Below are 24,193 nucleotides of genomic sequence, written 5' to 3'. Positions count from 1 at the left end.
ATGCATTCAATTAATGCCTTCCTATATTCCCAATAGTTCAGTTGTAAATAATACAAAGCAAAACATAACATCCAATTCCAAATTTCATATAAATCAATTCTATTAACCTTTAGTAATGCTTCTTTCTTCCTTTCTTCTGTCCCTACTTGTCTATTTCTACTATCTGTTACTTCCCCTTCCCTTACGGCTTCCACTTGTCTTCATCCCAGGTTGTCAGTCTATCTCTTCTAGTTTACTACTTTGGTACTCTTGTGTAATCCTTCTATTTTATTTTCTTGTATTTTCCTTGCTAACTTCAGCTCCCAATACAGAGTGCTTAGAAATGGAGCCAGTATTTCACAGTTCTTAAACCGAGGTGGGCTTTCCCTAATGAGGCCTCCTGCCATGTTCAAATATATCAAAGGATGTCATATAGAGGAGTGAGAAAGGTTGTTTTCTGCTGCTCCAAGAAGCGGACACGGGGCAATGGATTCAAACTACAAGAAAGAAGATTCCACCTAAACATTAGGAAGAACTTCCTGACAGTAAGAGCTGTTGGACAGTGGAATTTGCTGCCAAGGAGTGTGGTGGAGTCTCCTTCTTTGGAGGTCTTTAAGCAGAGGCTTGACAGCCATCTGCCAGGAATGCTTTGATGGTGTTTCCTGCTTGGCAGGGGGTTGGACTGGATGGCCCTGGTGGTCTCTTCCAACTCTAGGATTCTAGGATTCTATGTGTGGATCCAGAATTGGCCTCAACAGTCACTTATGGACTCACTGTTAAACCCTGTTTATGGAAGACAATCTTACTCGGCTACGAGGTATCGCGAAAGAAGAAGACCTACAAATAAACATGTCTGACCAGCAGAGCAACATCCTCCATTAGATTCCAGCCTTCCTTGGGCACAGGACCCCAAACACTGGAAGGGACTCAGGGCATCATCCAGACTGACCCCTTTGTTCTTGTTCAGTCGTGTCCAACTCTTTGTGACCCCATGGAGCAGAGCACACCAGGCACTCCTGTCTTCCACTGCCTCCCACAGTTTGGCCAAACTCATGCCAGTCGCTTCGAGAACACTGTCCAACCACCTCATCCTCTGTCGTCCCCTTCTCCTTGTGCCCTCCATCTTTCCCAACATCGGGGTCTTTTCCAAGGAGTCTTCTCTTCTCATGAGGTGGCCAAAGTACTGGAGCCTCAACTTCAGGATCTGCCCCCACCCCAACCCAAAACATGATGTTTTGGTATGCACTCGAATCCGCCCTGCAAAATAGCGACACCCTCACAACCACCCTGCGAGGTAGGCTCGGCTGAGTGACGCTGACTTTTCCATTCCCACATGGGCGCCTCTCCTGGAACAGAGAAGTGGGTGCCTGCCCACCTGGGCTGACCTCCGGAGACCCAGGCCTCTCCAGGAGCAGACAGACCTTCTTGGCGGAGCTGGGTCCAAGGTTGCTGTTGAGCCGCATTCACGGCTGGAGCTCAGCCTTCAAAGAGATTTTGTTCCGTCTCTGGTGTCCTTCGCGAGGACCCATCTGCCGCCGGGGGGCCTTGTGGATCCGGAGTTGTTTTCTTCCCAGATGTCGGCTGCCGGCGACGGTGAGTCATGCAACCACCTCCCGAGCCCGAGCCCTCGAAATGTGATTGAGATGGAGGCTTATTCAATAACCTAATTGGATGAACTGCAGGGTCAGGGAGCTAATCGGCTGCGCCTGGGATTCCTGTGGCTTGGCACAAGCAAGGCTATTGTGTGTCGTACGGCTGGTGCCGAAGCCCGGAGAGTTGTTGTTTTATTTTACGGGGGGAGATGGAGACAGAGTCTGGGGGAATAAGGGGAGCAGGCGCAATGCAAAGAACCCGTCTCGATGGCTGATTGTAGAATCGTCGGATTGGAAGGGTACCCCCAGAGGTCATCCATCCCAACCCCCTGCAATGCAGGAGTCACGGCTGCAGCTTTAATAGCTGAGAGAGATGTGGCAGGGTCAGCTGCTTACACACGCTGGCTATGTTGCAGAGGGTGATCGGGTTTCCGGGAACCAAGCCTGATGAGGAACGGTTGAAGGAGCTGGGCATGTTTAGCCTGGGAAAGAGTGGGATAGGAGAGCCATCTTCAGATATCTGAATGGCTAACACACGGAAGATGGAGCCAGCTCCTTTCCTCCCGCTCTGGAGGGTAGGACTCGAACTCATGGCTTCAAGTTGCAAGAAAGGAGATTTCGGCTCGACATCAGGAAGGGCTTTCTGACACTGAGAGCTGTTCGGCAGTGGAACAGTCACCGTTGGGAGGTGGTGGCCTCTCCTTCCTTGGAGGTTTCGAAGCAGAGGTTGGATGGTCACCTGTCCTGGATGCTTGAGCTGAGATTCCTGCATTGCAGGGGGCTGGACTAGAGGACCCTTAGGGGTCCCTTCCAGCTCTGCAATTTGATGACCATTCGCCAAGGGCAGTGCTACTGTCACCACTGGTAACGCCTCTATTCCGGACATCCCTCCTCCTCCGCTCAATTTCACCACCTGTGCATCTTCCTCCAAGCATCTCTCCCCCCCCCTTGCAGAAGGTACTGATACTGGCCTACCTCGCAGGGGGCGGTGTGATGCTACCCGTTACTGTCAGTTTAAGAAGATAGAGTCTCGGCGAGTGACACATTTCCTGCGCGTGACACTTGACAGGTCTGGAACCCTTGGCTCCGTGTAATCCACCTTACGTTTTATCACTCTTGCAATATAACCGCTGGGCTCTAATATTAGCTGACTGCTTTGATACCGAAATATAGCATGGGGGCCTGTTGCAAGGGTGATCGAGTTAAAAGGCATTGAACTTTCTAAACTGCTGAACCAATTATTATTATTTTAATCACCACCATCAGATGCATACGCAGCAATTGCACACAACAGCAACCATTGCTACCACTTCAATGGAGCATAGCAATCTGTCCCGTACCAACCATTGAGCCAGCGTCATCCCTGGCTGGCAGCAACTCTCCAGAGTTTTAAGACAGTGGTTTGTAGGAGCATAGAATCATAGAATCCTAGAATCCTAGAGTTGGAAGAGACCCCAAGGGCCATCCAGTCCAACCCCCTGCCAAGCAGGAAACACCATCAAAGCATTCCTGACAGATGGCTGTCAAGCCTCCGCTTCAAGACCTCCAAAGAAGGAGACTCCACCACACTCCTTGGCAGCAAATTCCACTGTCGAACAGCTCTTACTGTCAGGAAGTTCTTCCTAATGTTTAGGTGGAATCTTCTTTCTTGTAGTTTGAATCCATTGCCCCATGTCCGCTTCTCTGGAGCAGCAGAAAACAACCTTTCTCCCTCCTCTAGATGACATCCTTTGATATATTGGAACATGGCTATCATATCACCCCTTAACCTTCTCTTCTCCAGAGCCAAATGCTTGTTATTATTTCTTTATTTCTTTATTAATTTAAAAGCCCCTACAGCACAGGTATGGGACGCGGATGACGCTGTGGGTTAAACAACAGAGCCTAGGGCTTGCTGATCAGAAGGTCGGCGGTTCGAATCCCTGCGACAGGGTGAGCTCCCGTTGCTCGGTCCGTGCTCCTGCCAACCTAGCAGTTCAAAAGCACAAAGTGCAAGTAGATAAATAGGTGCCGCTCCGGCGGGAAGGTAAACGGCGTTTCCGTGCGCTGCTCTGGTTCGCCAGAAGCGGCTTAGTCATGCTGGCCACATGACCCAGAAGCTGTACGCCGGCTCCCTCGGCCAGTAAAGCGAGATGAGCGCCGCAACCCCAGAGTCAGACACGACTGGACCTAATGATAAGGGGTCCCTTTACCTTTACCTTACAGCACAGGTGCCAGTGATCTACGCAGGTGACCCATGACCTGCAGTCCAGTGCCCAAATAATCCCAGGGGCGTCTGAGCAAGCAGCTTTGCTGGCAATTTTTTTTAGAAAAAATAACGGCGACTGATGGGAGTTTCAGACGTTGCGATAGATCAATATATCGCAATGCTTAGCTGGCGATATATCACGATGCTGAAAACCGCGTATCGCCCAGGCTTCGTGAGGTTGATGCCACTGGATTAGAACACGTCTACACATATTTGGAACTGCGTAATTCTCTCCTGCAGGAGGCAGTGAGGTCTCTGCCATCCTTTCTCTCTCTGCTCCTCCCTCTTCATACCTCTGCTGGTTCTGGGAAACCAGCAGGGATGGGAGCTGGTCGCAGCAAGAGTGGGGGGAAGCCTGACTTCCTCACCTGCCGGATTCCTTGCAGCCTCTCTGCCCCCCTCTTCTCCAGCTTCCCCATTCTGCCTCTGATTCTGGACTGCTCTCTGCCAGAGACTCTCCCAGCTCACTAAACCTTGTTGCCTCTTCAGCTTCCGACACCTCCTCCTTCCTGTCTGCTCCCTCTGACCACTCATGACCACCAGTCCCCTGGCTCTGAGCGAAGTTGAGGTTTCTGGAAAGAGTGTTCAACCGTAGGCATTGAAAGTCTTCAGACCGCCGAGTAATAAACAGTGTTTATCCTTCCAGGCATGGAGCGTAAGTCTTTTGGTGGCCACAAAGGCTTGCAAAACCCAGATAAAGCTGCTTTGGAGCCCTGGAGGGCAGCGGGTTGAGGAAGGCTGATCTTTGCCAAGTTTACAGGAAACCTTTCCCCTCCGTTGCCGATTCCTGTCATCCCATGGGGTTGAGATGGATGACCCTTTGGGTCCCTTCCTGTTCTGCAGTCTTAAGGATCTAAGAGCACACAGGCCCCTTTTGGCTGCTGGCGGGTTACTGAGCGATTAGGGCCGGACGGCTATAAAGCGGGAAATGAATAAAGCTTGCCTGGTTTTCCGCCACAAGCCTTGTAAATCTTTTTTCTCTCTAAATGCTGCGTTAAGATGGATCAGCCTCTGTAAACTAGACATGGTCCAGCGCAGCAGTAGGTAAGCGCATCCAAATTCTCCGGTAAGCTCCTCTCGGAGCCATCTGTCGGCAGCAAGTCTGTGCGAAGAACAGCTCAGCTTAGGTTCCCTTTGTTAGACTGCCCTCCTTGCTTCTAAGCTGCTGTTTTTGTCGTTTTAATTCAAAGTTGATCAAGGAAGAGCTTATAGACAGCAGAGGTCACTCCTGCCCTTTTATTAGCAAAGCCCTCCTTACTCTGGGAGTAACTTGCCAGCAAATGTCAGCGGCACAGCACAGGCTGGGCATACAACAAGAGACCCCGAATCCAACCCGAGGCATCTCCAGGTGAGAACTGGAGATTTGGGTAAACGGTGGAATAGTTTTTTCCGCATGCAGAAGGTCCCAGGTTAAGGTTACCAGATTTTTTCCAATGAATCCGGGGACGCCTTTCAACTTCCTGCTAAATGGATGGATTTTGTCGGAGGACTGATTTGTAAATCCGGGGACTGTCCCCGGGGAACGGGGACGTCTGGTAACCTTATCCCATGTTCAATCCCCGGTGGGACCTGGGTGATATATCGATATATCGTCAGAAGCGGGTTTGAAGTCCATATCGTGATATTGCTTTCATAATTTTTGAGGGCTGCCTTCAGGTATTTTCTGAATGTCAGACAGTTATTTATCTCCTTGATCTCTGGTGGGAGGGCGTTCCACAGGGCGGGAGCCACTACCGAGAAGGCCCTCTGCCTGGTTCCCTGTAACCTCACTTCTCGCAGGGAGGGAACCGCCAGAAGGCCCTCGGAGCTGGATCTCAGTGTCCAGGCTGAACGATGGGGGTGGAGACGCTCCTTCAGGTATACAGGACCGAGGCCGTGTAGCAAGGGGGGGGCGTAGGGGGCGGTTCGCCCCATGTTCCATAGTGGAGGGATGACAAATTATCAAGGAACAATTACTGCCCTACTAGGGCGGTTCATAAAAAACATTTTTTCTTTTGAAAATGCTTGCTCCAAAGGTCTTACCTTACTATACTAGGGATTATACAGCTATATATGAAATTTCATGCATATTGGTTAATATATTGACCCTCCCCCACCAAAATAGCTGTTCACTTGGCTGTTTTCCTATGTCGTGAAGGCTGAAATTTCAGTTCAGGGATGACGCTGGCTCAGTGGTTGGTATGGGACAGGTTGCTATGCTCCTTCGAAGTGGTAGCAATGGTTGCTGTTGTGTGCAATTGCTGCGTATGGTGTTTTACAAGAAAGTAAGAGCCTGTTGGATCAGGCCAGTGGCCCATTTAGTCCAGCATCCTCTTCTCACAGTGGCTGACCGGATGCCCACTATGGGAAACCCGCAAAGCAGGATCCGAGCCAAAGAGCAACTCTCTTCTCCAGCAGTTTCCAGCAACTGGGACTGAGAAGCATCGCTGCCTGTGGGATTATTTACTTACTTATTTATTTATTAAAGTTATATACCGCCTTTCGTCATGAGACCACAAAGCAGTTTACAACATTAAAAACAAATAATATTAAAAATCACACATACCCCACTTTAAAAGGCCCTGTGTGTGTTTTTTTTAAAAATAATATTTATTAAATTTTTTCACATAACAAAAAAGCAAACAACAAACAATAACAACAAACATTAACAAAAACACAACAAAAAATTACAACTTATTACTTCTAACAAAAATAATTCAATTTTCCTATCCCCTCCTTCTGTGTCCCTTGTGAACACCTTTTTCGTAACTTCCTAATCTTACTAATTCTAATCTATTTTCTTACAACTACTTAACCATTAATATCTCTTATCTTTTATCTCTTATTTCCTCATCTAATTAATTATTTCTATCTCTTATCTTATCAAAAATTATCATCTTATATCAAAAACTTCTGATTTCCCCTCTACAGCCTATCTTATTCTCAAAATATATCCAATTTTCAATCTTACAATGATCTTTTAAATACAGTTTAAATTTTCCCCACACTTTATCCACCGTGTCGTCTCTCTGGTCGCGGATTTTCCCGGTCATTTCTGCGAGTTCCATGTAGTCCATCATTTTCATCTGCCATTCATCAATTGTTGATAATTCTTCTGTCTTCCAGTTCTTCGCTATCAAAATTCTGGCTGCTGTCATGGCATACAAAAACCAATTCCTCTCACTTTTTGCAATATCTTGACCTAGGATGCCCAGTAAAAAGGCCTCTGGTTTCTTCTTAAATGTGTTTTTCAACACTCTTTTCATTTCATTTTATATCTTTTCCCAGAAGTCTTTCACTTTAGGGCACAGCCACCACATATGGATGAAGGTTAAAAGGCCATATGTGTTTTATTTTATTTTTTTTATAAAGTTTTTTATTTTTTTTCCAATAAAACAAAGAAAAAACACTACATAAACACAATAAAAACACAATACAAAATAAACAATAAACAAAATCAACAATAATAACAGTAACAATAAACATGAGAAAAACATATACATACCTTAACATACACTTATCTTTGTACCTTTCTTGTTTCTATCTTCTCTATTAGGGGACTTCCCCCGTTCCCTCCACTGCATTCAAAATCATGTATATTTTGGGTAACTTTATATCTTTTTCCATTAACATTTACCATATCTCTTATAACTCTTTAGATTTACTTAATCAAGTATAAATCATCACTTAAACTCAATATCTTAAGATACTCTTAAACAGTTAAATCATTCACAACAAAGCTTCTTCTAAACAATTTTATCTAACATTAACAAACTAAAGCCGATTCTTCTAACTAAATCTGCTCAGATATTCAATTTTACACATTTAAATAAATAATCCTTGAATTTCTTCCAATCCTGCAACACCTTCTCCTCCCTCTGGTCTCGGATTCTCGCGGTCAGTTCGGCGAGCTCCATAAAGTCCATTAACTTCATCTGCCATTCTTCCACTGTCGGGATCTCTTCACCTTTCCAATTTCTTGCCAATAAAATTCTAGCAGCTGTTGTGGCATACATAAAAAATACTCTATCCTGACTGGGTATCTCTTCATTGGTCATGCTCAAAAGAAATGCCTCTGGTTTCTTACTAAAGGTAATTTTCATTACCTAAAAGGCCCTATGTGTTTTAACGGCTGAAGGCCTGGTTGAAGGGGGATGTTTTGAAAGGTGCCAGGCGAGCCTCCCTGGGGAGAGCATCCCACATGCGGGGAGCCACCGCGGAAAAGGCCCCGTCTCGTGTTTTCACTAGATGCGATCCTGCCGCCGCGCCCCTTGCAGCCCACCTCCCCTGCTCACATTTTAAGTGGCCGGTGGAGCTTGTGTGGCTGTGTGTGCATGCGCGCATCGGTTGATAACACAGTGAGAAAACCTTATTGTCGAATCAGCTGGGTTCTGACAGTCTGCCTTGTGCCTTTGTGTCTCCTCTCCGCAGCTCACCGTCTACCTGGGCAAGAGGGACTTCGTCGACCACATAGATGTCGTCGATCCAGTGGGTAAGTGAGCTCTGGGCTGGGTTTGGCACCCGCTGGCGTGCCACAGAGAGGCATGCCCTCGGGCTTTGCTCTCCTGAGACATCCGTCCAGTGGCCCCAGGAGATGGTCCTATTGAATGGAAATAACCGGGTACTGAACAAAAAGGTGCAAAGGAAGAACTTACACCCCAGTTAACAGTGGCCCATTGAAGTACGCTTCCAGCAGAGTTAAAGATTAAACGCAACAGAAAAAGTGACTTGGCGAAAGCAGGCACCAGGAGTTAAAAAAGAGAGGCTTTTCTAAACTAGAGTTTAATTTACGTAAAAAGCCCTGTTTTTTTGAGGATCAGCTAAAAGTTTTGCAGCTTTTTTGCAAAGGGAAAAGCCCTGTTTTTTTGAGGATCAGCTAAAAGTTTTGCAGCTTTTTTGCAAAGGGGGAAAAGCAAAGATAAAAAGCCCTGTTTTTATGGGGTTCAACTCACATTTCTGCAGCTTCTAAAGGAAAGGGAGCCTTTTCTACAGTTTCCAGACAGATAATCTAATCAGCCAGTCCCATGTCACAGGGGAAACAAACAACCTCCCTCTGCAGCACATTCAACAATGGAGGCCTGGACAAGAGGGCAGGGCCGAAAGGGAGCCAGGACTCTTATCTCTCTCCCGATCTCTTGCTGATCAGCTGCTGAGCGGGGTCCTTTCAACACCCCCTTTTCTCTTTGTAAAATAAAAAGCATGATCCTCTTTTGGCCCCTGGGCAATTCAGCTCCAGGGACCACCATTCGCTCCATAAGACGCACAGGTATTTCCCCTTACTTTTTAGGAGGAAAAAGGTGTGTCTTATGGAGCGAAAAATACGGTACACAGAATAATGCCCACGCTTCAGCCCAATTAAGAACAAAAAGTGTGTCTGTGTTCTGGGCACCAGAGTTCAAGAAGGATACTGACAAGCTGGAACGTGTCCAGAGGAGGGCAACCAAAATGGTCCAAGGCCTGGAAACAATGCCTTATGAGGAACGGCTTAGGGAGCTGGGTATGTTTAGCCTGGAGAAGAGAAGGTTAAGGGATGATATGATAGCCATGTTCAAATATATAAAAGGATGTCATGTAGAGGAGGGAGAAAGGTTGTTTTCTGCTGCTCCAGAGAAGCGGACATGGAGCAATGGATTCAAACTACAAGAAAGAAGATTCCACCAAAACATTAGGAAGAACTTCCTGACAGTGAGAGCTGTTGGACAGTGGAATTTGCTGCCAAGGAGTGTGGTGGAGTCTCCTTCTTTGGAGGTCTTTAAGCCATCTGTCAGGAATGCTTTGATGGTGTTTCCTGCTTGGCAGGGGGTTGGACTGGATGGCCCTTGGGGTCTCTTCCAACTCTAGGATTCTATGATTCCTGATAGGTGACCATCCAACCTCTGCTTAAAAACCTCCAAGGAAGGAGAATCCACAACCTCTGGAGGGAGACTGCTCCACCGTTGAACAGCTCTTACTGTCAGAAACGTTCTTCCTGGTGTTTAGTCACAATCTCCTTTCTCGTCATTTGAATCCGTTGGTCTGGGTTCCCACCTCTCCTACGCAACCGGATGGAACGGCGGTTGCCTCACATGTTTAGCTGAACCGGATCCTTGTGTTTGTTTGTCTCAGTGGAGAATCCCGGTACCCTTGCAGGAAATTTTAGCTTGCCTTGTTGATCATCCAAATATAAGCCTCTAGGTAGGAGGCGAGGTGATGCCACACAATGCTCATTTTCCCCTGCCGTGCCAATTCAGACAGATCCAGATTTTAAAGCAGATTGGCACCAATTAGCTCCAAAAGTGCCACAGCCCTTACTGAAGTCCGTAGCCCTGTTGTGCGTGCTGCAACAATGCCAACAGTTTCTCGCTCTGGGTTTTTGTGTGTTGGCTTTCTGCTTCCTCGGGTTATTTATTAAGGCCAGCGGGCTGCATTGAGGCTCCATCACCTCTGATCCGGAGGATTCCTGTTACGGATGTTGGGTGTTTTGCTTTGTTCTCTGCCCCCCCCCACGCCACCACCCAGAATTTAATTACCGCCCTTCCTCCGGTGGCACATTGAACCGGCAGCAAAGCCCTTTTCCTGTCTGCTAATTTCTCCACCCTGGAAATCTGCAAAAGCCTGACTCATCCCTGCAGCACACTTCCTTTGCTCCGACGGGAGCTGATCCTGCCAATTCAACGTCCCCCTGCGGCTCTCAGTTCTTGTCCTGTCTTCCTAGAACCGTAGAGTTGGAAGGGGTCCCGAGGATCATCCAGTCCGACCCCATGCAATGCAGGATTTGGCAGCTGTCCCATACGGGGATCGAACCTGCAACCTTGGCGTTATCAGCGCCACGCTGTAACCAACTGAGCTATCTTCCCCATCCAAAGAATTGAATTGGCTCCAGCATTTAGAAGGGGGGAAAGGCTCAAACTTCTTCATCTCATCTGTGCTTCAGAACTCTGAGGTTTCCATATATGGGGCAAATCCTGATACCATTGCATTAATAATAATAATAATAATAATAATAATAATAATAATAATAATAATAATAATTTATTTCTACCCCGCCCATCTGGCTGAGTTTCCCCAGCCACTCTGGGCAGCTCCCAATCGAGTGTTAAAACAATTTGTTGTTGTTGTTCAGTCGTTCAGTCGTGTCCGACTCTTCGTGACCCCATGGACCAGAGCACGCCAGGCACGCCTATCCTTCACTGCCTCCCGCTGTTTGGCCAAACTCATGTTAGTAGCTTCGAGAACACTGTCCAACCACCTCATCCTCTGTCGTCCCCTTCTCCTTGTGCCCTCCATCTTTCCCAACATCAGGGTCTTTTCTAGGGAGTCTTCTCTTCTCGTGAGGTGGACAAAGTACTGGAGCCTCAAATTCAGGATCTGTCCTTCTAGTGAGCACTCAGGGCCGATTTCCTTGAGAATGGATAGGTTTGATCTTCTTGCAGTCCATGGGACTCTCAAGAGTCTCTTCCAGCACCAGAATTCAAAAGCATCAATTCTTCGGCGATCAGCCTTCTTTATGGTCCAGCTCTCACTTCCGTACATTACTACTGGGAAAACCATAGCTTTAACTATACGGACTTTTGTCGGTTAAAACAATACAGCATTAAATATCAAAAGCTTCCCTAAACAGGCAGCTTTAAGGGCAGCTTTAGTTAGTACTAAGGTTACCAGATTATTTTTTTCCAATGAATCCAGGGACACTATAAATAAATGCCGCACACGTTCAGGACGTTGATGCTGCAGCGATGGCGGTGGCAGAGGAGCGGCCGCTGCCTTGACCTCAACCGCCACGTTTCCCCTTTCTCTGAGGCTTCCACCTCCTTTGTGCATGAGCCTGAGTAGTTCGTTCTTCGGTGGCGGTGGGGAAGCGGTGCATGGAAGGCGGAGGGCCGAGAGCGGCGGCGGCAGCGAGGCCTCCCTCCCCATCAGAGCAGCCCCGATCCCATTCCTACTTGCGTGCAAGCAGGAGGGGACAGGGATCCCTCAGCTGGGAAGGGAGGCTCCACGCTGCCTTTCGGAGCAGCCCCAATCCCAGGGGCGTAGCAAGGTAAATTGGTACCCGGGGGCAAAAATAAATAAATTGTCACACCCCCCCCCAAGGCATGGGAAGGTCAGGTGGTACCCAGTGTGGAAAATTTCTTGCCAACCCCCCCCCATTGATTCCCCCCCCCGCAAAAAATGTTTTACGTTATTTCATATTTTCTTACAAAGGAATAATAACAAGTAATAATAATAATAATAAACTTTTATTTATATCCCGCCCTCCCCGGCCAAAGTCGGACTCAGGGTGGCTAACATCAGATACATAACATTGGTATAAAATCAAACAATAATTAAATTACCTCCTAAAAACATCTCAAAATCAAATTAAAGTCTAATTCGATGGCTTTCCACAGGGTTAGGGTTGGGAACAGTCAGTGCTCCACTGAACTGAAAATTCAGCCTTCACGGCATAGGAAAACAGCCAAGTGAACAGCTATTTTGGTGGAGGAGGGTCAAGATGTTAACCGATATGCATGAAATTTCATATATAGCTATATAATCCCTAGTATAGTAAGATAAGACCTTCGGAGCAGGTATTTCCCCCCAAAAAAATTCAAAAAAAATATTTCAAAATTTTTTTCCCCCACAAAAAATTGTTCCTTGATAATTTGTCACCCCCTCCATTATGGAACACGGGGCAGCCCGCCCCCCTCGCCCCCCCTTGCTATGCCCCTGCCCAATCTCATTCCTACTTAGAATGATAGAATCATAGAGTTGGAAGAGACCACAAGGGCCATCCAGTCCAACTCCCTGGCAGCAAATTCCACTGCCGAACAGCTCTTACTGTCAGGAAGTTCTTCCTAATGTTTAGGTGGAATCTTCTTTCTTGTAGTTTGAATCCATTGCCCCGTGTCCGCTTCTCTGGAGCAGCAGAAAAACAACCTTTCTCCCTCCTCTACATGACATCCTTTGATATATTTGAACATGGCTATCCTATCCCCCCTTAACCTTCTCTTCTCCAGGCTAAACATACCTACGTGCAAGCAGGAGGGGGCAGGGATCTCTCAGGCAGTGCAATGCCTCCCTTCCCATCGGAGCAGCCCCAATCCCATTCCTGCTTGCAGAGGGCTCCTTGATAGGCAGCATGAACCCTCCCTTCACAGCTTCCTTGCTGGGGTCAGGGAAGGTGGAGGCAGCCCCGGAAGCTGCATCTTACAGCCCCTGCACCATCATCATATGGGGACTTCCAAGCAGCTCCAGAGCCAACTTCTCCGGGCTGCTGAGACTGCCGCTGCTGCGTTTCCCGGGGACATTAGATGAAATCTGGGGACATTCCGGGGATGGAATTTGTCCGGGGACTTATCCGCAAACCGGGGACAGTCTCCGGGCAACAGGCACGTCTGGTAACCTGTGGTGTTTATGATTTAAACCACGATGCATGAGTTCAAAGAAGGACAGACAAAGGAAGTTGACCAGCAACAACCTGTATGAGAGAATGGGGGAAAGAAAAGAAGTTCCCCTTGCTCTCATCCAGGAACTTTTATTGAACACAAAAACCCGCCTTCCAAATTCAAATCATCCAATGAAAACAGCGTCCAGCGTCACCTCCCCAAGGCCATGTGGCCATGTGGAGAACAAAGAATCTTTGAACTTAGCAGAAACCGGTTTGATCTAACCCTACTTCCTAGGCTACAATCCTAATCAGCATTCCAAAGATGAGGTAGATAGAAAGAAACAGGATACAGATAAGAGAGAAATCTTCTTGGCAGATCCCTGCCATTAGGACATTTGCTCAGGCCTCCAGGAACTAACATCAAAGGAAACATATGTTCCGGGGTTCTCAGGGGTTATCAAAGAACACATCCTTTGCTATGTGGTTGTAAATTAAACAGCAAACTTAATTGAAAGAAGAGACGTGACTCTGTGCTTCCCAATGATGGAGGCTTAAGACACAGCCAATTAATACAGCCAGATTCAGGTCATGTAGGATTCATAAGAAAATCATATTTTGCCACCAGACCAGCAGGGAGCTTTGCACTCAATCACAACCTCAGGGGTATCGGAATGTCCCGCTCTCCGCACAATGTCTTTAGACAATGTATTATTCCTTATTTTATCCTGCATGAACACTACAGTAACCCTTACTTTAGTTACTGCCACAATCCACCCAATCTCTGAGCGGCGAAAGGTTCCAGGCGCTTACCCAGGTTCCTTGGGAGGTCAGCAGAGACTCTGGTGCCTTTAAGATATCTGGTTTTATTTGCACCTATATAAACCTGAGCATAAGGCACAGGGGCTCAGAGCATCGACACCCCAACAGATCTTGCTTCTCCATTTGCCGCAGTTGTGGATCCAGCCCAGAGCAAGCAGGTCTCGGTGTCTCCAGCTGCTAGCCTGCTTCCAGCTCAGCTCAAGCACAACACTCTCGTTCTCCTACCCAGCAGATAGGGGAGGGCGCTGGAGGAAGGGCCCACCCATTCACCTGAAGGTTACTCTCGCCTAGTGGCAGCTCTTGCAACCCAGCTTATTCTTTGGGGATGCTGTTGAGGATACTGGCTTAGTGGCCAGCGAAGGCCATTATCCTGCAAATAAACATGTCTGAGCAGCACAGCAACATCCTCTGTTAGATTCCAAAATTCCCCGGGCACAGGACCCCAAACATTGGCAGCAGCATCCAGACTGACCCCACCCCGAACCCAAAACATGATCAAAAATTAAAAAAAATGTCCAGTAGATAAATTGTGAGCACATAAGAACATTGGCAGGGCTACTGTAACAACCTGCAGTCTCATAAGAGTTTATATCGAAAGAAGATGAATAAATGAGCAAATTAAGTCAGATTGGATATGCAGAAGATATTAAAAATTAATTTAAGGAACCGCAGAAAGAGGGGGAAGGAAGTTTTGAAATGTGAAAATGATTGTAAAATTAGTTCCAGTTACAGGTGGGTAGCCGTGTTGGTCTGCCATAGTCGAAACAAAAGAAAATAAAAAATTCTTTCCGGTAGCACCTTAGAGACCAACTACGTTTGTTCCTGGTATAAGCTTTCGTGTGCATGCACACTTCTTCAGATACACTGAAACAGAAGTCAGACTAACACAGCTTCCTACCTGAATCCCAAACAAGATGTTTTTGTATGCACTTGAAACCAGATATTGCCCAGCCCTTTCCTTTTTTTTTAAATAAGAGTTTATTAAATTTTAACAATAAAACACACACAAAATACAAAATACAACAAAACACTACAAAATACTACAAAACTACAAAAAACAACAACATAAAAATCAAAACACAAAAAATACAAAAATCTTAACAAACAAACACTTAGGGAGCTGGGTATGTTTAGCCTGGAGTAGAGAAGGTTAAGGGGGGATATGATAGCCATGTTCAAATATATCAAAGGATGTCATATGGAGGAGGGTGAAAGGTTGTTTTCTGCTGCTCCAGAGAAGCGGACACGGGGCAATGGATTCAAACTACAAGAAAGAAGATTCCACCTAAACATTAGGAAGAACTTCCTGACAGTAAGAGCTGTTGGACAGTGGAATTTGCTGCCAAGGAGTGTGGTGGAGTCTCCTTCTTTGGAGGTCTTGAAGCGGAGGCTTGACAGCCATCTGTCAGGAATGCTTTGATGGTGTTTCCTGCTTGGCAGGGGGTTGGACTGGATGGCCCTTGGGGTCTCTTCCAACTCTAGGATTCTATGATTCTATGATTCTACTTATTTAACTATCCTTATGGTTATTCCTAACATTGTTTTGGGACCTCCTCACATCCTCTCTTCTGCGTTCATTTCTAATCATCTTTAGTAATTTTATAACATTATAAAATCGTCATTCTCATCTAATCCTAATCTTTATGAACAATAATCATCATTTTAATCTAATCTTAATCCTAATAAAAAAATAAACATAACATATTTCTATCTACTTCTTATATCCTATCTTATATAAGAAGGATATATAGGATATTGCCCAGCCCTTTCCATCCCCACATCCGGGGTTCTGAGCCTTATTCCCTTGGGGGTTCCCCAGCTCAGTATTCTCACTGTTCCTCTGCGTCCAGCCAAGACGTGTCGCCTGCCATGTTTCCGTGGACAGAACTGGGAAGCTATACTAGCAGAAGTATCAGCGTTGCATTGCCCTCATACCTGCCTTTCGTTCCTTTTGCAGATGGCGTCGTGCTGGTGGATCCAGAATACTTAAAGGAAAGGAAAGGTAACTCCGGTGTTTGTGTGTGTGTTGAGGGGGGGTACCTCTGGCTTTGGGGCTGGGTGCGGCCCTCCAGACCTCTCTGTCTGGCCCTTGGGAGCCTCCCCAGGTCAGGACCCCTCCCCAGGCCACGCCTTCTCTCCTCGGGCCACACCCCTCGCGTTCCCTGCCCTACACCCTCCGAAAAGGCTTTTGACTGGTTTGAATGGTCCCTTGTGATGCTTCTTTGCTTGTCTCTATGGAAAGGCGGGTGAGGGGAGGGGTAGAAAACTCTGACCTGCACCTGGAATGTAGCCTATCCTGCAAAGGTAAGTTTTGCACCAGTTGCCCTTTTTATTATTTACTTATTGCCAAATTTTCCTCCAAGGAGCTCAGTGTGCTGTGCGTGGTTCTCCTCCTCACAACAGCCCTGCGAGGTAGGTTAGGCCGAGTGACTGGCGCAAGATCACCTCGTGAGCATCATGGCCAAGCTGGGAGTTGAACCCTGGTCTCCCAGGTCCTAGTCCAGACCTTTAACCACTACGCCACCTGACTTTTGCCTCTGGCTTTGCTCACACCTAGCATGCGGCCCCCGGAAAGCTGTCTTGTACTTGCAAGGGCTTTCCTGTTCATTTCTTGTGCACATGATCCTCCTCCTCCTCCCATCCTCGCAACAACCCTGCGGTGTAGGGCAGGCTGAGAGGCGGCGCCCAAGGTCACACCCAGCGTGCTCCGTGGCCAAACGGGAATTCGAACCCCGGCACTCTAACCGCTACACCACGCTGCCCCTTGGCGATGCCCGATGGCTCCAAGAGCTCAGCTGCCCCGTTTCGCAATTCTGCGGTTGCGCTGCGTTGCTCGAAAGCCGCCTTGGGGTTCGGAGGGCGGCGCCGAAAGGCGAAGAGTCCGACGCAACCCCTGGGCGCAGGTGGGAAACAGGGGCCACTTTCCGGCCCTCCATATGGTCCTCTGCGCCACACGCTGTCCTCTCTGCCCCGCTTGCAGTTTTCGTGACCCTCACGTGCGCCTTCCGCTACGGCCGCGAGGATCTGGACGTCCTGGGCCTGACTTTCCGGAAGGACCTCTTTGTCGCCAACATCCAGGCCTTCCCCCCGGTCACCGATGAGAAGAAGCCTCTGACGCGGCTGCAGGAACGGCTGATTAAGAAGCTCGGTGAGCAGGCCTACCCTTTTACCTTCGAGGTACGAATCCTTCTTTCTCCCCCCTACCTTTAGCTCTCTCCCCCCCCCCCCCGGCCCTACCTCACCAATCGCCCCACCCCAGGCGACGTTTGCACCTCGCCGACAAAAAAAATCCCATGGTTGGGCAGCTGCTCCGGCTTCGCCGCAGGTGATCCGGTTTCTCCCCTTCCTCGTCCCGAAAATTGCCCACGTGAGAATATTTCTGGCCACCCAAGGGCCACACTTCCCGCCGGGGAGGACGGGTAAAAGAGGGTTGGGCTAAATAATAATAATAATAATAATAATAATAATAATACTGGGCGGCCTCCAACAAATACCAAAATACAATACAAAGTCACACATTAAAATCTTCCCTAAACAGGGCTGCCTTCAGATGTCCTCTAAATGTCTGGTAGTTGTCTATCTCTCTGACACCTGATGGGAGGGCGTTCCACAGGGCGGGCGCCACCACCGAGAAGGCCCTCTGCCTGGTTCCCTGTAGCTTTGCTTCTCGCAGTGAGGGAACCGCCAGAAGGCCCTCGGCGTTGGACCTCAGTGTCCGGGCTGAATGATGGGGGTGGAGACGCTCCTTCAGGTATACAGGACCGAGGCCGTTTAGGGCTTTCAAGGTCAGCACCAACACTTTGAATTGTGCTCGGAAACGTACTGGGAGCCAATGCAGATCTCTCAGGACCGGTGTTATGTGGTCCCGGCGGCCGCTCCCAGTCACCAGTCTAGCTGCCGCATTCTGGATTAATTGCAGTTTCCGGGTCACCTTCAAAGGTAGCCCCACATAGAGCGCATTGCAGTAGTCCAAGCGGGAGATAACCAGAGCATGCACCACTCTGGCAAGACAGTCCGCAGGCAGGTAGGGTCTCATCCTGCGTACCAGATGGAGCTGGGAGACAGCTGCCCTGGACACAGAATTGACCTGCGCCTCCATGGACAGCTGTGAGTCCAAAATGACCCCCAGGCTGCGCACCTGGTCCTTCAGGGGCACAGTTACCCCATTCAGGACCAGGGAGTCCCCCACACCTGCCCTCCTCCTGTCCCCCCAAAACAGTACTTCTGTCTTGTCAGGATTCAACCTCAATCTGTTAGCCGCCATCCATCCTCCAACCGCCTCCAGGCACTCACACAGGACCTTCACTGGTTCTGATTTGAAAGAGAGGTAGAGCTGGGTTTCATCCGCATACTGAAGAACACCCAGCCCAAACCCCCTGATGATCTCTCCCAGCGGCTTCATATAGATATTAAAAAGCATCCGGTTTCTCCCCTTCCTCGTCCCGAAAATTGCAAATGTGAGAAAATTTCTGGCCACCCAAGGGCCACACTTCCCGCCGGGGAGGACGGTAAAAGGGGGTTTGGCTAGATGACCCTCGGGACCCCTTCCAACTTGACAGTTCTAGGATTCTGTGAAAAGGGCGCCCTCCTGCACGCGGTGCATGGTTAGCCTATGGAACTCTCTGACACTGGAGGCAGTGAAAAGCATCCCCCCGGATTTTAGCCCTGATCCATGGTTTCTCACGTTTCAGAGCTGGGTCATTTATTGTTTTTGACTACTTATGCTATGCAGCAATGATGTATTTTTCTATGACGTAAGCAGCATGCGTGGAACTATATAGAAAGGCAGCATATAAATAAAATACGTATGTAGAGTTAAACTGTGGAACTCTCTGCCACTGGAAGCAGCGATGGCCAGACACCTAGGGGACTTTAGGATTGGACAAATTCATGGAGGAGGACAGCGCTATATTTTGATGGCTACTAGCCAGGGTGGCTCTGCTTTGCCTCGACGATCGGAGGCAGCAATGCTTCTGAATGCCAATGGCTGGAAACCATAGAAGCGGAGAGGGCTCTTGAGTTCGAATCCTGCATGTGGGTTTCGCATTGAGCCACCTGGTGAGAACGGGCTGCTTGGCTAGATGGGCCCATAATGAAACGTTAATACCAGCGCAGACTTTGGCATAGATTTTTCCCATTCCAGATCCTTCCCAACCTTCCCTGCTCCGTGACGTTGCAGCCGGGACCCGAAGACACAGGAAAGGTAAAAAATTTAAAAATGAAATAAAGGGATTTTTTGGGGGGGGAAGGGTACCGACAACAGCCCTGATAAATTGGGGCAGTTTCAAGACGCCGTAATGTTCCTGCGTGGAAGGCACAGGCCCCTCCTTTTCCCCAACCTGGCGCCCTCCGGGTGTGTTGGGCTTCAGCTCCCATCAGCCTCAGCAAACCTGCTCGGCAAACAGGGATCATGGGAGTTGTAGTCCAGTGCCCCAGACTGGGGGAAGCTGCCTTAATGCGTCATTTCGGGAGCTCTCGACAGCAGGCTTGTGTTTCTTTTGGTGTGTTCCTTTAAGAAGACCACAGTTGACAACAGCGCCGTCTGCTGGCCATTAATTTCAATGCCATGCAATGTTCTTCAGTCCACTTAAGGGTTGTACAGTTCATCATTACATGTCTTTAGGCGCCGGGTGAAAATATTCCCCTTTACCCAGGCTTTCGGCCATTAAAAATAATCTATGACCTATTAAATGTGGAGGGGGGCGTGTTACTATGATTTAATTACGCTGTGTATGTTTTTAATGTTGTACACTGCCCTGTGAACTTTGGAGAAAGGGTGGAATAATAATAATGATTAATAATAATAATAATAATAGTGTGTTGGCTCCAAGGACCATCCAGGCATTTTTCCATTTTGAGGCCTTTTCCTAAGGCCAACAGGTCAGGATAAGGGGAAGCAGAACTTCCAACTGGTTTAGGATTAATTATTTGTTTGTTTCATACGACTTATACACCGCTTGGTTGCAGGCACAAACCTCAAAGTAGTTTACGAAAAGATGAAGTGGTAAAACCGAGAAGAATTTAAAACCACACTTTTTTTTAAAAAAAAGCAGAATTTAAAATACCGAAGCAAATTGAAATTCACACCAGATGTCTCAGCATCTGGGTTGATGTTGTTGTTCAGTCGTTCAGTCGTGTCCGACTCTTCGTGACCCCATGGACCAGAGCACGCCAGGCACCCCTATCCTTCACTGCCTCTCGCAGTTTGGCCAAACGCATGCTAGTCGCTTCGAGAACACTGTCCAGCCATCTCATCCTCTGTCGTCCCCTTCTCCTTGTGCCCTCCATCTTTCCCAACATCAGGGTCTTTTCCAGGGAGTCTTCTCTTCTCATGAGGTGGCCAAAGTCTTGGAGCCTCAGCTTCAGGATCTGTCCTTCCAGTGAGCACTCAGGGCTGATTTCCTTCAGAATGGATCAGTTTGATCTTTTTTGCAGTCCAGGGGACTCTCAAGAGTCTCCTCCAGCACCAGTATTCAAAAGCATCTGGGTAGTCTTCTCTAAAAAAAGAATTTTTTGGGCAGGCACTGAAAAGAGTACATCAATAAGCAGGGATTTCCAAAGTGAGGATGAGCAGAGATGGTCCTCTTGATTTCTCCACAGCCCTCAGAAGTGTGGCAAAAGGTGGCCTGGGAGAGGGCTTTCTCTGTGGTGGCCCCCAAATTATGGAACTCACTCCCCACTGAGGCTTGCCTGGCACCTTCCTTGTGAAGCTTCTGCCCTTTTATTTTGTGTGGCCCGAATCCTGGCCATCTGCCAAGGATGCTTTAGTTGCTATTTCTGCATTGCGGGGTGGGGGGTTGGACTAGATGCCCCTTGGGTTCCCTTCCAACTCTATGTCTCAATGATTCTTTGGCTTAATCTGTTCTTGCTTTTGTTCCAAAGAAAAGCAATGACAAACCTAGCCAGCATCTTAAAAAGCAGAGACATCACCCTGCCGACAAAGGTCCGTATAGTTAAAGCTATGGTTTTCCCAGTAGTGATGTATGGAAGTGAGAGCTGGACCATAAATAAGACTGATCGCCGAAGAATTGATGCTTTTGAATTATGGTGCTGGAGGAGACTCTTGAGAGTCCCATGGACTGCAAGAAGATCAAACCTATCCATTCTCAAAGAAATCAGCCCTGAGTGCTCACTAGAAGGACAGATCCTGAAGCTGAGGCTCCAATACTTTGGCCACCTCATGAGAAGAGAAGACTCCCTGGAAAAGACCCTGATGTTGGGAAAGATGGAGGGCACAAGGAGAAGGGGATGGCAGAGGATGGGATGGTGGGACAGTGTTCTCGAAGCGACTGGCATGAGTTTGGCCAAACTGCGAGAGGCAGTGGAAGACAGGCGTGCCTGGCGTGCTCTGGTCCATGGGGTTACAAAGAGTTTGGATTTGATATCCTGCTTTTCACTACCCAAAGGAGTCTCAAAGCGGCTAACATTCTCCTTTCCCTTCCTCTGTGAGGTGAGTGGGACTGAGAGAATTCAGAGAATTGTGACTAGCCCAAGGTCATCCAGCAGCTGCATGTGGAGGAGCGGAGACGCGAACCCGGCTCACCAGATTACGAGTCTACCACTCTTAACCACTACGCCACAGTGGAAGAGGCAGACATGACTAAACAATAACAAATGTTTGCTAGATTTATGATTTGCCTGTGCAGAAATAGCCTTCAGGTGACAAACAAGGTAAAATGAATAAACAGCAATCTAACAAATCATAGAATCATAACATTGGAAAGGGACCCAAGGGTCATCTAGTCCAACCCCCTTTAATGCAGGTCCATGGGGTCACAAAGAGTCTGTCTGCCACCTTTCTTGACGCTGCTTCTGCTTCCTTCTCTTCCCTCCTAGGCTTGCGGTGTTGACTATGAAGTCAAAGCTTTCTGTGCGGAGAGTCTGGAGGAGAAGATCCACAAAAGGTGGGTTGCTGTGGCTCCCCAGGTTTTACAAAGTCGTCACCAATTACAGTGGGACCTTGTTTCTCAAACTTATTCCGTTCCAGAAGGCCGTTCCAAAACCAGAGCGTTCCAAAACCAAGCCACGCTTTCCGAGAAAAAGCCATGCTAAATGGATTAATCTGTTCCAGACTTTTAAAAACAACCCCTAAAACAGCAATTTAACATGGATTTTTACTATCTAACGAGACCATTGATCCATAAAATGAAAGCAATAATCAATGTACCGTACTATAAAATCAGTAACACAGTAATGTAGATGATAAAAATTAAATTTATTTATTTTTCTTCCCTGCACTGATGATAGTCATTGTTTGGATGGGGGGCTTTTATCCATTTATCACACAATCAATCAGTAGCTGAATTTGCTGCCAAGGAGTAGTTTGGATTTGGAGTAGTTTGGATTTGATATCCCGCTTTTCACTACCCGAAGGAGTCTCAAAGCGGCTAACATTCTCCTTTCCCTTCCTCCCCCACAACAAACACTCTGTGAGGTGAGTGGGGCTGAGAGACTTCAAAGAAGTGTGACTAGCCCAAGGCCACCCAGCAGCTGCATGTGGAGGAGCGGAGACGCGAACCCGGTTCCCCAGATTACGAGTCTACCGCTCTTAACCACTACACCACACTGGCTCAGGAGTGTGGTGGAGTCTCCTTCTTTGGAGGTCTTTAAGCAGAGGCTTGACAGCCATCTGTCAGGAATGCTTTCATGGTGTTTCCTGCTTGGCAGGGGGCTAGACTGGATGGCCCTTGGGGTCTCTTCCAACTCTAGGATTCTATGTCCAGACGCCCCAAATTTGTTCTGCGCAGGCGCGATTTTCGTCGTCTGTGCATGCGCATAAGCAATTTCTGGCATTGCCCTGCGCCACTCCGGACCACGGACTGTCTCCATGGGATTGATCCGGCCCATGACCGGTAAAGCATGCCGACCCCTGGTCTAAACTCTCAGCTATGACCTGTCCGTCTTGGGTGGCCCTGCACTGCATAGCTCACAGCTTCTTGGAGTTATTCACGCCCCTTCGCCACGACAAAGCAGCGATCCATCAAGGGGAAGTAAAAATCACGCGGGGACAAAAGTACAGCTCGCAGTTCCTTCTGGCCTGGGGTGGGCGGTTGTAGCATTTAAGCCGTAGCGAAGCTGTTCCGTTCTGCGGCGCAGATGCCACCCTAACCCCTCGATGCCCGCTCTCCCGTGCCCCTTCAGGAACTCAGTGCGCTTGGTGATCCGCAAAGTCCAGTATGCGCCGGAGCGGCCGGGGCCGCAGCCGATGGCCGAGACCACCCGGCAGTTCCTCATGTCAGACAAGCCCCTGCACTTAGAAGCTTCGCTGGACAAAGAGGTATCTCGCAGGGCCCTCCTTTTGTGCCCGTTTTCTAGAATCCACCGGGCGGCTCTTGCTGTCTTCCCTTCCGGGATTGGGTTGTGGTTTGGGCCAAATCCTGACTCCACTCTGAGGCTGCCTGCTTGTTTCGGGTGGACTCTCGGGGACAGCCTCGCCCAGGGCCGGATTTAGGTTTGATAAGGCCCTAAGCTCCTGAAGGTAAGGGGGCCCTTTATATGTCCAGCTGTCCTTTGCCAACAACATATGGCCGCTGTTTTTTGTGCGTGTTGAATATACAGTCGTACCGCGGGTTACGTACGCTTCGGGTTGCGTACTTTTCGGGTTACGAACTCCGTTAACCCAGAAGCGCAACCCGAAGCGCACATGCGCAGACATGTTTTCACAGTGTGCACATGCGCAGACATGTTTTCACGGTGTGCACAGAAGCGGTTTTTCCGGTTTGTGCATGCGCAAACCGAATTTTTCGGGTTACGTGCACTTTGGGTTACGTACAGCGACCCGGCACCAATTAAGTAATTTAATATGGTAATTTATGGACCTAATAGGTATGTCAAGCCATTTGCACATAGCAAAGTATGTATTTTATCAAAGTAATTGTTGAACCGAAATACAATCAAGAAGAAGTATATTAATAGTGAAATCATTAAGCTCTTAACTTAAAATGATTTTTGATTCATAACAAACTTAATAATGCAAACACATTGGCAAAATAACAAAAGTTACTTGCGAAACACAATTTACAAAGACTCATAGCCTAGTCTCTAGAAACTTGCTATAACGTGAAATAAGAATAGGTGTAAATATATGATGCAAACTACTAATAATGATAAATAGCAGAATGTCGGCACCCATTATATAGAAAGGAGCAAAGCAGTGATATTTTAGGGAGCAGGCCAGCAGGCGGGGCCCATGAGTTACATCCTAGGAGCCTACACAACACAAAACACTGT

General features: G+C 48.0%; 1 protein-coding gene across 2 annotated transcripts in view; it reads left to right on the top strand.

Annotated features, from left to right (window-relative positions):
* Positions 1–24,193, top strand: part of ARRB1 (arrestin beta 1) — a 127,745-nt gene that overhangs the window by 84,851 nt on the left and 18,701 nt on the right. For both annotated transcript variants that reach the window (XM_033145919.1, XM_033145918.1), the window contains exons 3-8: positions 8,230–8,290; positions 15,921–15,965; positions 16,944–17,140; positions 19,107–19,166; positions 21,800–21,867; positions 23,105–23,240. In XM_033145919.1, coding sequence (XP_033001810.1) covers positions 8,230–8,290; positions 15,921–15,965; positions 16,944–17,140; positions 19,107–19,166; positions 21,800–21,867; positions 23,105–23,240 — 567 coding nt within the window. The remainder of the gene's footprint in view (positions 1–8,229; positions 8,291–15,920; positions 15,966–16,943; positions 17,141–19,106; positions 19,167–21,799; positions 21,868–23,104; positions 23,241–24,193) is intronic.

The sequence above is a fragment of the Lacerta agilis genome, chromosome 4 (genome assembly GCF_009819535.1).
Source record: "Lacerta agilis isolate rLacAgi1 chromosome 4, rLacAgi1.pri, whole genome shotgun sequence".
NCBI classification, from domain to species: domain Eukaryota; kingdom Metazoa; phylum Chordata; class Lepidosauria; order Squamata; family Lacertidae; genus Lacerta; species Lacerta agilis.
Note: the sequence above shows the minus strand (reverse complement) of the source record. Positions and strands in the feature narration are given on the sequence as shown.